The sequence below is a fragment of the Dermacentor andersoni genome, chromosome 9 (genome assembly GCF_023375885.2).
Source record: "Dermacentor andersoni chromosome 9, qqDerAnde1_hic_scaffold, whole genome shotgun sequence".
Taxonomy (NCBI): domain Eukaryota; kingdom Metazoa; phylum Arthropoda; class Arachnida; order Ixodida; family Ixodidae; genus Dermacentor; species Dermacentor andersoni.
The window spans coordinates 103415137-103429268 of record NC_092822.1 but is presented as its reverse complement, the minus strand read 5'-3'; the positions used below and the strand labels follow the sequence as shown (position 1 = coordinate 103429268).

General features: G+C 45.5%; 1 protein-coding gene across 1 annotated transcript; it reads left to right on the top strand.

Moving 5' to 3' along the window:
- The first annotated feature begins 13131 nt into the window (after positions 1–13131).
- Positions 13132–13557, top strand: LOC140213336 (TNF receptor-associated factor 6-like). The gene has a single exon (XM_072284587.1). It carries the CDS (start codon positions 13132–13134, stop codon positions 13555–13557), a length of 426 nt encoding a protein of 141 aa, XP_072140688.1.
- Positions 13558–14132: the final 575 nt, after the last annotated feature.

Below are 14132 nucleotides of genomic sequence, written 5' to 3'. Positions count from 1 at the left end.
CGTGGATGGTGTGCATTAAAATCTCCGCATAACACAAGCGACGCACGACACCGAGACACTAAGCACTCAAGTAGTGAGGTATCGGAAGAACGTGTAGGCTTGTTGTATGTGCTTGCCACCGCCGTAGACACAACTCAGAGGCTCTCAGTAACAGCTGCACACTCAAACTCATCGTCACAGATGCTGTCTGTGTCAAGAACCGCGAAGCCCAAGTCACCACGCACGTACACTGATGCTTTTTAAGCATTGTGCGTATACGCTACGTCCACACACTTGAATGAGCCACAAGCTGGTTCCGCGCATCGAGTGTTACTATGAACACCCACGAAGCCTGGCAAAGGATATTCATCTTTCCTTATATACGTTGGCTTCCTGAAGCGCTATAACGTCTGGTGGAGTCTTCACAGCGATGAGTCGAAGGACTAGATCAGCGTGCCGTGGTTGCATCGATCTGACATTCCATTGCAGCACAAAGCGGCGAGGCTCCTGAGAACTGGTAAAATTGTTTCCGGCAAAACGTCTAGTGAAGGCCGTCGAGGACCGGAACGAGGGCCTCGAAAAGTTGCTCTGCTGCTGACGCTCCTGGTGTTTGGCGACCGGCGATTAGAGATCTGATGACGTTTACAAGCATCTTCAGAAGATTGAGAAGTTGCACATTGTCGTTGACTGATACCGGTTTAGGTACTGTGTTTACAGTGCTTTCCATTGTGGTCCAATTCTTTATACATATTTGTTCCGACGACTTCGATGGCAGCACCGGCCACGATGTGTTGAGAGGCAGAAGGTCCGCCCCCTACTTTCCGATGCTTTGTGTCTTTGTCATTTATTGAACGCGCTGTTTTTCCAGTCGCTGGGGCAGGACTACGACGACGGGAGCTTTCATCTTCTGCTGTCTCCTTTTTGGCTTTCTCTTTTAGTGCCTTGAGTTCATCCTTCAATGAGCGATATCCTTTATCCGTTGCCAAATGTTCACCGTTGCAGTTAGGGCACTGATATGCCTGACTTTCACAGGAATATAGATGGTGATTCCCACCGAATTTGGCACAGACCAGATCTCTGGTGCAAAAGCACTGAACATGACCAATGTTAAAACACTTATGACATTGAAAAGGCCGTGGTACGAAAGGTCGAACAGGATAGCGGACAAGTACAGCCTTTATATGACTAGGCAGCTTTCCAGAGGCGAAAAGTATCTTCATACACTTTGACGAGCCTAGATTTCGAACGCTAATTATTTTGCATGGTGGCGTGCAAAGGATCATGTTCTTAAATACGTCGTTTTTGAGATCTAAGTCCACATCAGATACGACACCAGCTGCTATATTTGTACGCTGTGGTATGTAGGGACGCGTGTGGGACCCCACAGATTTCAGGCAAACCAAGTAGAGTATGCACCTTCTTGTCATCAGTTGTGTCAACAGCAAGGACATTTTTCCAGGGGTTCACGCGAACCTCTTGGATTAGTCCAGGGACAAGCTTGAAGAAGAAATCATTAAGTTTCTGTCGAGAAATAGCATTCAAGCTTACCATCGCGTCGCCGGGCGTGAAAGCTACTGTCGTAGTCTTGATGGTGCTGTATATGATAGTTCCTTTATTTGAGGACGATGCTGGAGAAGTCCGTCTTGGACGGCGATGCTTGAGATGTATGAAAGCATCCGAATCTTCCCAATCTTGAGTCAGAAAGCTCGGAATCAGCAGCGTCGGATCTTATTGCCGAACTGAGTCGCTTCGGAGCCGCGGGCGGTTTATGCTGAACGCCAGACCAGTCCAAGATCTATCTTCCATGGCAAGGTACGCAGGGCGGATCTCCCAGCTGAGTAGGAGTCTTAGGGGTTCAGCACAAACGTCGTTGCCTGTTACTGATGCACGAAAATACTATAAATAGAGAAAAACCGCAGCACCAGAGGAAAATCAGCAACCGAGCAGAAAAACTTCACGCAGAGATAGAAAGAATACACGATTAGGACACGGGCACAATCGTGTTTTTGTTTTGCTTTGTTTTCGATCTATGATACGGTACCGCAACTCAGTGAGCCACGGGTCTAGTTACGATAGTTTTTACACGTAGGCAGGAACAACCGATTATATCTGCGACGAATGAGTCATTTTTGTCGAACGTTGCGGTGGAGATTGATATCCTTATACTGGAGCTTCATAATTTTTCAACCAGAAAGATAGAGTAATATTGGGGAATGACTCATTTATTGGCCGGATGTGGCATTTGTGGCAGAAAAAAAAAGAAAGCTGCAGAAACGTGTACCACTGCGACGTACCATCTGATTTAGTGATTGGCGACTAGATGTGCGGTTTCTGGTCGCCATCAGTCCAATTCATTATAAAAAAAGCTATGAGGAAATATCAGATTCAAATATCAGGCCGTGTATTCAGCGCCCAGAGAAAAAAAGATATTTTAAAAAAGACAAGCGCGATTTGTGTTAAAGATCCCGAATTTGTCGCATACGTGATTTCGCGTTGCGGTCCCAGAGTTACGCATTTGCACTGCGGAGAGCTAAGCCTCGCTTTGTCGCATCACACCGATGTACGTACACTGGTGATGATAGTGATTTAAAGAAAGGAAGGACGCTTGATTAACACATACTGGTCTGAGCGGAACGGATTTTGCACTGCAAGCTACAAATGCCGATGTTCTATCTCTTTTTTTTCGTCTAATCTCGAACGCCACTAAAACGCGACAACACCCACGTCGGAGGCTAACACAATGTGTTGCACGTAACTTGAGCCAAACATTCATCATCATCATCATCATCAGCCTAGTTACGCCCTCTGCAGGGCAAAGGCCTCTCCCATGCTTCTCCAGCTGCCCCGGTCATGTACAAATTGTGGCCATGTTGTCCCTGCAAACGTCTTAATGTCATCCGCCCACCTAACTTTCTCAGAAGCCCCCCCCTACTACGCTTCCCTTCCCTTGGAATCCAGTCCGTAACCCTTAATGACCGTCGGTTATCTTCCCTCCTCATTACATGTCCGGCCCATGCCCATTTCTTTTTCTTGATTTCAACTAAGATGTCATTTACCCGCGTTTGTTCCCTCACCCAATCTGCTCTTTTCTTATCCCTTAACGTTACACCTATCATTCTTCTTTCCATAGCTCGTTGTGTCGTCCTCAATTTCAGCAGAACCCTTTTCGTAAGCCTCCAGGTTTCTGCCCTGTACGTGAGTACTGGTAAGACACAGCTGTTATACACTTTCCTCTTGAGGGATAGCGGCAACCTGCTCTTCATGATTTCAGAATGCCTGCCAAACGCACCCCAGCCCATTCTTATTCTTCTGGTTATTTCAGTCTCATGATCCGGGTCCGTGGTCACTACCTGCCCTAAGTAGATGTATTCCCTTACCACTTCGAGTGCCTCGCTACCTATCGTAAACTGCTGTTCTCTTCCGAGACTGTTAAACATTACTTTAATTTTCTGTAGATTAATTTTCAGACCCACCCTTCTGCTTTGCCTCTCCAGGTCAGTGAGCATGCATTGCAATTGGTCTCCTGAGTTACTAAGCAAGGCAATATCATCAGCGAAACGCAAGTTGCTAAGGTATTCTCCATCAACTTTTATCCCCAATTCTTCCCACTCCAGGTCTCTGAATACCTCCTGTAAACATGCTGTGAATAGCATTGGAGATATCGTATCTCCCTGTCTGACGCCTTTCTTTAATGGGATTTTGTTGCTTTCTTTGTGGAGGATTACGGTGGCTGTGGAACCGCTGTAGATATCTTCCAGTATCTTTACATATGGCTCATCTACACTCCGATTCCGTAGTGCCTTCATGACTGCTGAGGTTTCGACTGAATCAAATACTTTTTCGTAATCAACGAAGGCTATATATAAGGGTTGGTTATATTCCACACATTTCTCTATCACCTGATTGATAGTGTGAATATGGTCTATTGTTGAGTAGCCTTTACGGAATCCTGCCTGGTCCTTTGGTTGAAAGAAGTCTAAGGTAGTCCTGATTCTATTTGCGATTGCCTTAGTAAATACTTTGTAGGCAACGGACAGTAAGCTGATCGGTCTATAATTTTTCAAGTCTTTGGCGTCCCCTTTCTTATGGATTAGGATTATGTTAGCGTTGTTCCAAGATTCCGGTACGTTTGAGGTCATGAGGCATTGTGTATATAGGGCGGCCAATCTTTCTAGGACAGTGTTCCCACCATTCTTCAACAAATCTGCTGTTACCTGATCCTCCCCAGCTGCCTTCCCCCTTTGCATAGCTCCCAAGGCGTTCTTTACCTCTTCCGGTGTTACTTGTGTGATTTCAAGTTCCTCTAGACTATTCTCTCTCACCTTATCGTCGTGGGTGTTACTGGCACTGTATAAATCTCTATAAAACTCTTCAGCCACTTGAACTATCTCATCCATATTAGTAACGATATTGCCGGCTTTGTCTCTTAACGCACACATCTGATTCTTGCCTATTCCTTGTTTCTTCTTTACTGCTTTTAGGCTTCCTCCGTTCCTGAGAGCCAATTCAATTCTATCTATATTATAGTTCCTTATGTCCGCTGTCTTACGCTTGTTGATTAGCTTAGAAAGTTCTGCCAGTTCTATTCTAGCTGTAGGGTTAGAGGCTTTCATACATTGGCGTTTCTTGATGAGATCTTTCGTCTCCTGCGATAGCTTACTGGTTTCTTGTTTAGCGGCGTTACCACCGACTTCTATTGCGCACTCCTTAATGATGCCCATAAGATTGTCGTTCATTGCTTCAACACTATGGTCCTCTTCCTGGGTTAAAGCCGAATACCTGTTCTGTAGCTTGATCCGGAATTCCGCTAATTTCCCTCTTACCGCTAACTCATTGATTGGCTTCTTATGTACCAGTTTCTTCCGTTCCCTCCTCAAGTCAAGCCTAATTCGAGTTCTTACCATCCTATGGTCACTGCAGCGCACCTTGCCGAGCACGTCTACATCTTGTATGATGCCAGGGTTCGCGCAGAGTATGAAGTCGATTTCATTTCTAGTCTCACCATTTGGGCTCCGCCACGTCCACTTTCGGCTAACCCGCTTGCGGAAAAAGGTATTCATTATCCGCATATTATTCTGTTCTGCAAACTCTACTAATAACTCTCCTCTGCTATTCCTAGAGCCTATGCCATATTCCCCCACTGACTTGTCTCCGGCCTGCTTCCTCCCTACCCTGGCATTGAAATCGCTCATAAGTATACTGTATTTTGTTTTGACTTTACCCATCGCCGATTCCACGTCTTCATAGAAGCTTTCGACTTCCTGGTCATCATGACTAGATGTAGGAGCGTAGACCTGTACAACCTTCATTTTGTACCTCTTATTAAGTTTCACAACAAGACATGCCACCCTCTCGTTAATGCCATAGAATTCCTGTATGTTACCAGCTATGTTCTTATTAATCAGGAATCCGACTCCTAGTTCTCGTCTCTCTGCTAAGCCCCGGTAGCACAGGACGTGCCCGCTTTTTAGCACTGTATATGCTTCTTTTGGCCTCCTAACTTCACTGAGCCCTATTATATCCCATTTACTGCCCTCTAACTCCTCCAATAGGACTGCTAGACTCGCCTCACTAGATAACGTTCTAGCGTTAAACGTTGCCAGGTTCATATTCCAATGGCGGCCTGTCCGGAGCCAGGGATTCTTAGCACCCTCTGCAGCGTCGCAGGTCTGACCGCCGCCGTGGTCAGTTGCTTCGCAGCTGCTGGGGACTGAGGCCCGGGGTTTGATTGTTGGGTTCATATAGGAGGTTGGGGCCAAGTACTGCACCCGGGTGGCCAATCCTGCTCTGGTGAGAGAGTGCGTTACCGGTTCTGGTCTTCTGGTCACCGGGATCGGGTCGCACTCTAGGCCTGTTTGTGCAATTTTCTCAACACACGGTTTTTTTTTTTGGTATTTTCCGGTGGGGAATTGTGCGGCATCGGGATTTGAATCACGGTCCTCTTGCACCGGAGGCGGATACACTACCGTCCCCGCAGGAGTTAAATTAAAAATTAAATTATGGAGTTTTACGTGACAAAACCACTTTCTGATTATGAGGCCCGCCGTAGTGGAGGACTCCGGAAATTTCGACCACCTGGGGTTCTTTAACGTGCACGTAAATCTAAGTACACGGGTGTTTTCGCATTTCGCCCCCATCGAAATGCGGCCGCCGTGGCCGGGATACGATCTTGGACCTCGTGCTCAGCAGTCTAACACCATAGCCGCTGAGTTACCACGGCGGGTCCCGCAGGAGTTGTACGCCTCATTTAACCTACAGTGGTGCCCTATTTGATCAGTCAAGGTGGACCAATCTGAGCTCGGTTAAAGCGCACGGATGGCACTCGGCTAGAGAACCTAGTATTTATGACCAGCACATGTGTGGCCATACATAATTGAAGATATATATGTTTTTTTCTTTTTTTTAGGAGGGTACCCGTACAGTGGTAGAACAAAGGAAAAGGCATTAAAAAGAAAGAAAGAAAAAAGAAAGAAAGATCGGAAAGAAAAAGGAACATAACAGGCGAGTTGAACTCGTGACCATTGGATGTTGACCGGAAAGATAGCTCAATCGGTTGGTTTGTCAGGCCCCAGGTTACTTTGAAGCGCCATAGCTCCCGCTCAGAGCCTCATATTTACGTGGAAAGGGACTGATGTTGTCCGCGATTGTCGTTCTTTCTTGGAAAAATGGCCGCCCGAGGAGAAGAGTGAGCTTGAGCGGCTTTAGAGACTAGGAAAACTGCCTTAAAATATTTAGACTTGAGGGAAAGCTTCGTGTACAAACTATAACACGGCAGCGAGCACTCGAATACGACGAGAGAAATTATTGAGACGTGGAAAATTCCCTTGAAATAAATATGGTTTGCGAGACAAATGCGTGTAAGTATTGAACCTCTTAAAAGATGAGGGGGAAATATGCGCTCACCGAGAGGTCATCGTCTGCACGGGACCACCACCAGGCATCTTACTGAGATGGGGAGGGCTCTGCGGGCCTGACAAAAAGCCTCCCTTCTCCGCCGGCCAAGAGGGGAAAACGCGCTTTCCGATCGCTCAAGGTTGCGCGGACATAGTATAACTCTAGCCTCTAGGAACAGCTTAACCAGGTGTGAGGGCGGAACGCATAGCTTGGGAAGCTAGCCGCCAGAATAACTATACCAAGGACTGCTGCTGACGAGGGCGAAATACCTTCGTGTAATTATAATAACCCTAATCGGACTACTTTCGAAAGAAAAAAAGGAAACGGCCCAGAGGGCTATACTACGAGAGATATGACTGATAATTTTCTATACATATATATATACATATATATATATATAGATATATATATATATATATATATATATATATATATATATATATATATATATATATTTATATATATATATATATATATATATATATATATATATTCATCTCATCTATGGGATCGCATGCGCGCGCTGTTGCTTTGTCTCTGCGTGTAGTAGTTAAGAGAGCCAGTTTAAGGGCGGAGAAGAAGGAAGGAATAGAAAGCAAAATTGCAGCGCTGTGGTTTTAAAGCGCACCCGTGGTAGCGAAACGGATGGCGATATAAGCGTGCGTGGCCATGACACGCACACGACAAACTGCCTTAAAACATTTAGACTTGAGGGAAAGCTTCGTTAACGCACGATAGCACAGCAATCAGCACTCGAATATAATTAACCCTAATAATAATTGTAAATATTCATCTCATCTATGGGATCTAATGCGCGCGCTGTTGCTTTGTCTCTGCGTGTAGTCGTTAAGAGAGCCAGTTTAAGGGCGGAAAAGAAGGAAGGAAGGGAAAGTCTCTGAAGCTAAATTTCAACGCTGTGGTCTTAAAGCGCAACCATGGTAGAGAAACGGAAGGCGATATAAGCGTGCGTGGCCATGATACGCACCCGACAAGCTGCCTTAAAATATTTAGACCTGCGGGAAAGCTTCGTGTACACATATAGAAATGTAGCTGGACCGAACCAAGGGAATAGTTCGATGCATTGCAAACATTCCGTACTTAGCACCCACTGGCGTTGCAGTCCAGACCTATAAGGTTTTGGCCTCTCATCACATGTACGACTTTCGTATTCCGCGCTCGTTCTATTTTTCCGCTAGCTCCTTTCACGATTTCCTTACACACACAGCATCAGTAAAACCCGCACTAAGTAACATATGCACGCGAAACACAGACTTGTGGTCTACACCGCGTTTCCGCACAAACTACATGTTACAAACCCTGGAACATAATTTAGCTACTATCTTAAACAGGTACAAGCATACCATGGGATTTACTTTGAAACAGCTTAAAAAATATTTCTGAAACATGTATAGTTTTATAATACTGTTAACTATCAGGATGCAATGCAGACTGCGCAAGTGGTATTATTTTCAATCTTGACTAAACTTCGAATCTATATTATTGTTGGGAATGGATACGGTATAAATTTTTACGGTTGGTATATCTATGCGCTGTTTAAGTCAAATCGGTTTATATGCGTATTTACGATATGTGCGTATGTTAGTATATAGGTAGAAGAATATGTGCATGTTACCTGTACATGTTCATTAGAATTTCTTTTGTTATTAATCTGTTTCATCTCCTGAATGTCGCCACTGCTAAAAGTTTCCAGGTTTCCCGGGCCCAGTCAAGCTGTCAAAAAACAGCTTTTTGCACAGCTATCCCAACCAGAAATGTCTATGTTTTTCGGGAAAATAAGACTGAAAGGAAATGAAATGCTATTTTCCGTCTCTTGGAGATACTCAAATTATTGTTTACAGCGCGCAAATTAGATGATTCTTCTAATCAATTTAATCGACTTCTCGAACGTTATACCCTGAATAAAAGTGCCAATGAGAAAATTCTAGAGCAACATAAAAAACTCCCGATGAAGCTTTCTGTCGCTAGCTCGCGCTACATAAAAGTGCTTTTCCGATTGTGAAAGAGTCTCGCGAATACGCGTGAGATTCTTTCGAGCGATGCCATAGTCGCGAGGCTACTGCTGCGGGCAAAAAAAGGGTTGATTTGATTTGCGACCGCTCCCGTAGTGTCGCCTTTACCCTGCAGTGCGCTTTAACAATTCAGCTCTGCTTCTTCACACCCTGCGTTAGTGTCCGCTTGACATACGTCTGTGGTGCTTACGTTTGAGAAATAGCAGAAACGTACCGGGCCCCACCTTAAACTGAAGTTTCTCCAGTTTTCCCGGAACCCTTCTCGTGTTGCAGCGGCCGCGTTCCCGTGCCTTCTGAGGTCCCCTTTTGCCTATCCCCTCCCACCCCCCCACCCCATAGCACGGGAGCGGATTCTTCTCCCCCTCCTCTGTAAAGTTCTATCTTCGTCCACTCTTGAATCGCACTTTGAAATAAGGTAAGCGCTTCAGTTTCTGGAATGATTGCAGAGGGTCACGGATAATGACAGCTGTCAAGAGGGTGGTGTGTTGACGACCATGGAGTTCCAGAAGCCACTGTGCACACTCGACGCGGTGACGTCCAAATTAGTTTCACGCATCGCCTTTTCTCTCTGCCTCGCTCTGTCGCGTATGCAATGCTCTGGGCCATAATCCGACGTGGTGGGCCAGACAGCACCAGTGGAAAAGTTGAAAGACAAGGCAAAAAAGCTACCCTTTGAATCAAGTTCTAAATTATTCTAGATCCTTCTTGGGTGCTGGCGCGAACACACACCGGAAACAAGGAAAGAGACGGTACAGGCGCTCTGTCCCGTCTCCTTCCTTTTTTCCTGTGTGCCTTCGCGCCTAGTACCCAAGAAGAATTGTGACCAACTCGCCCAACAAGACGTCCTTTTTTTCTAGATGTTTCTAAGCAATAAATGCATTCGTGACACCCTCAATGTCTATCATGAATGTGTCGGCACAACAGCTCCGCCACGACCAGCTGCCATCAGCAACACAGGCAAGACATGGGTGCCACAGACGATTTTGTTATCGGCTGTTACTCGTAGAAGCGCCCTCGGTTATTTTCTGCCACAATGGAAATAATTTCCTTATCAATCTCGTCCTGTTTCCTCCCTTGTCCGTATTTATTTTGCGCGGTCTTTTCTCCATGGATTCTTACCAACGAGCTCGAATTCATAGCCCTCAAAAGAACAAAGAACTTCCTCCTGCTAACGATTATTTATTTAGCTGATAAATTACTGTATGAAAACATATTTTGCCTTAGAGACATTCAATATGTACCGCAGGCTGGAACTAAATGCAAAGCTAGACACAAAAGCGCATTTGCTTCGCATAAGCATTTTTTTTTTTCATTTTCATGGCTTTCTTCTGCGCCGCTGACTTAACGATGCCGCGTTAGCTGTGCTGTCGCGGCGTCTCAAAGGTCAAAGTAATTCTTTGAGCTCGATCCGGATCGGATGGTGTAGGTGCCCTCCAACACAAAGAACTTGTGGCAAACTATCGCGGCAAAGTTTACACACGTAGTCTGGCGGCCACAGCAAATCACGCTTCGACATTTCAGCGAAACAGAGGACACAGCGCTGCACCTCCGCTGTTGTAAATTTTTTCCGGTAGGTGGTTGTCTATGGTGGTTGTCTATGGTAGGTGGTTGTCTATAGCTGTTTTTCAATGTAAAACGTCCTGTTTACAGGCATTTCTGCCTCGAATGCAGTCTGCCTACCCTTTCTCTTCCAAACCGAGGAGGAAGCCCAAATGTATTTGCAATTACTCCAAATTTCTTGTTCTTGAAATAGCCCACGCCCTACTCTTGTTGACCCAGCGAAGCATTGTGATCAATGAATAGACTTTCGCATTACCACGCCCTCTCAGAATAATTGGGGGTGTACCATTGTGGGATGGTAAAGGCGGAGCTGGTGAATGGAGACAACACATCTTATGCCAGTGTGTGGTCGAACTCATTTTCGCAGCATTAGCAACGTGAGGCCCCCTCCAGTCAATAAATAAAAATACATTTCTGCAATTTTATAATCGCCACCAGGACGCTACGACTTCTCACGCAAGTAATTCCCACGTACTTCAGTAATATTCGAGAAACTGAAGAACAGCCTTGCATCACACTGGATATTACAGACGTACTTGAACCGGCAGAAATAAATGTTTTCAAATAGGACGCGTCAACCTTGAACAGCTGGCACAAGCATTTGCTATAAAGATTTGATTATATGAGTGTGGCACGATATACATGTCAGACTTTTTATTGCACGACAATCACTACCACGTGACCAGGTGGGGCAAGCGTCCCTGCCCGCGAATAAAACCACGCGCACAACAATAGATGCCAACAAAAGTTGAGAATATCGATGGAAATTTATCACGGTTGCCAGGCAAGGCTGCTCCTCGACGAGACACTCTCGTCACCAGGTGCGGCCCCACGTTCCCCTTTCCCAACCAGAAGGGAAGGGCGAGCACTAAGCCGTTCCGAGAATCACACCAAAATGTACTATCTTCATAGTTCCCCACACTAGGCGACAGAGACGCATTGTACCATGTCATTCATCAGCTTTTAGGAATGTCATATCGTTACAGAATAGAGGGGTGTGCATGGTACAGGTATAATAAAGGCCAAGATACCGAATGAGAACCACACCCCAGTCAAAGGGGTCACACTACTTTGATCTAAACATATGAACATTCATACAGGTGCATCAAATGGAGGTCTATTCGAAGTCCGCGTTTGTCCTTTCAAATCTCAAGGGATGAATTTTGAGCCTGGAGGGCGTCCAAAAGAAGAAAAAAAGTTGGAATAAATACGGAAGTTCAATTTTTTTTCAGATTAAAAGTTACGCAGTTCCCACGCACTGTCGGAATCGACGTAAGCGACGCTTTCTGCACTGGTTGTTTTGATTGACGATACTTAGCGAGGATGTCGGCAGCGAAAGCCTAACTTCTGCAGCGCTTAGCGCGTTGATATTAAACGTTAGCTTGAGTGCACCACTGCTGTTTGTACATACATACATATATATATATATATATATATAAATATATATATATATATATATATATATATATATATAGATATATATATACATATATACATATATATATATACATATATATACATATATACATATAAATAGATATATATACATATATACATATATATATATATATATATATATATATATATATATATATATATATATATATATATAGGTATATGTATATATATATATATATACATATACATACATATATATATATATATATATATATATATATATATACATATAGGCGAACTTCAAATAGGTGCACCTTATTCGTTTCAGTTATTTCTTTATATATATGTGACTGGTGCTTCTGTTTGTACGTGCCTTCCGCCTTTAAACAGCCTGTACTATTAGCACTTACAACCTATAGTGTAAAAGCAACTAGCTAAAAAATGCGTAGCCATGCTTCTAAAGACATTTGCTGAAAGCACCATAGCTGAAAGGGTGTCAGTAACTTAGTCTATTGTCAGGTAAGAGCAGCCGGTTGAGAGGTATTCGGACATGGTTAGGCCAACTACTACAGCTTGCATTTTTCCCCCAAGTACCGAGAATTGAGGGAGCTGGAATATCTTCGTGAACTTCAACATTTATTTTGTTTCTTCTTTGTGTAGTTGTTGCGCTGACAGATTACGAATGAATTGCTATTTTCCTTTCCTGGAAATGCTCACCCCTTTTTGGACCATGAGCGTGTAGGTGTCCCCCTCTCTCTCTCTCTACTGCCGGCATTTCTTCCATTGTTGCTCCAAACACGGCCAGAGATTGGTTAATTTTTCAAGCCCACTCTCCAACAACTTGTGACCAATCACGACCCCGAAGGGAGGGCCCACCTACCAGGCTATAAAAGGCACAGTGTGCATCTCGGCGACACTCTTCTCGTCTCTCAGCTCGTCCGAGTCAGACTGACGTGACGTCACGCACATCCTCGCTGCGAACAGCCCTGACGACCTGCGGCTGGCCGCAGACGAAATCAGTGAGGCGCTCATCATTGCCCCATCGCCTTGCAAGCATTAGCTTCGAGAAAGGCGCGCTCTTCAACTGGGTTGCCACCAACCACCTAGGGAGCCTGAACTACCAGAGAGGAACGGAGAATCTGTCCATCGCCGACCCTGCGAACGGACTACCGCTCGAGACGACGACAACTCAGACCGGGCAGACAGGTAACCTGGTTCTTCGTCGCAGCCATCCGGGCCTTCCGAGGATCTCCGCGATAACGCTTACACCATGCAAGCGACCACGTACACCCTGGAAGGGTTCAAGTGCCCATTCGTGAACGGGCGACCCATCACCTTCGAGCAGCCGTTGCCCTCGGTGTGCGTCTGCGTGAACTGCGAGGTGTTTGCGGCCGATGCTGCGCTGCTTCCCTGCCGTCACACCTTGTGCGGTCGGTGCCTCAAAGACGCTTGTGATGGCCACAGCAGCGAACACAGGCCCCCTTCCGGCTGGTGTCCCCTCGACGGTGAATACTTCGTGGACGAAGAGGTCGTCGACGTGTACTTCCCTCTGGAGCATCTTATGGCACTCCCGGTGCACTGTTTCCATGCCGGTTTGGGCTGCACGTTGGACGGAGTGCTTGGAGATCTTCAGGATCACCTGCAGGAATGCCTCTTCGGAACCAGGGCCTTCGTGTTGACGACTCGGTGTTTGTAGCATCGCTGGCGCCTAGGCCTGGAGGCACCAGTGGATCTAGCCCTGTGCCGCTTACGACGGGCCTCATAGACCACTTGAATTTGGTAGCCTGTGACCACGTGCGCTGAACTTCGAAGCAGCGGCATTTGAAGATATGCCTGTACCGCTCGAGTGCGTAATAAATATTATTTTTCCTTTTCCCAATTGCTCCATTATTCGCCTGCCATGCGGTGGTCGGCTGGAAACGGCCTGAACAGCTGCAGCACGTTGATGAGTTACATACCAGGTGTTCTTTTTTTCATTCTCTTTTTTTCTCATTTAGGATATACAGAAGAAAGCGGCTAGGTGTGTAGCGAACGTGGCCTTTTTTCCCCGTGGCTGGGTTCCTGGATGGGCATGTACTTGTCAGGATATAGTAAAATATATTATATAGTACAACTAGCAATAACTGGCCTAATGTCGAGCAAGTCTGATGAAGTACTAAGTAGTGGCAATACGCGTATGATTTCTCCGAGTTAAAAAAAGCTGTATCTAAAAGTACGTATTACTTTCCTTTCAATATTTTTGAGGTACGTTACAAGCATTCGTCATTGCCT

Coding starts and splice junctions, on each gene's coding strand:
- LOC140213336 (XM_072284587.1), top strand. CDS start 13,132: ATGCAAGCGACCACGTACACCCTGGAAGGGTTCAAGTGCCCATTCGTG.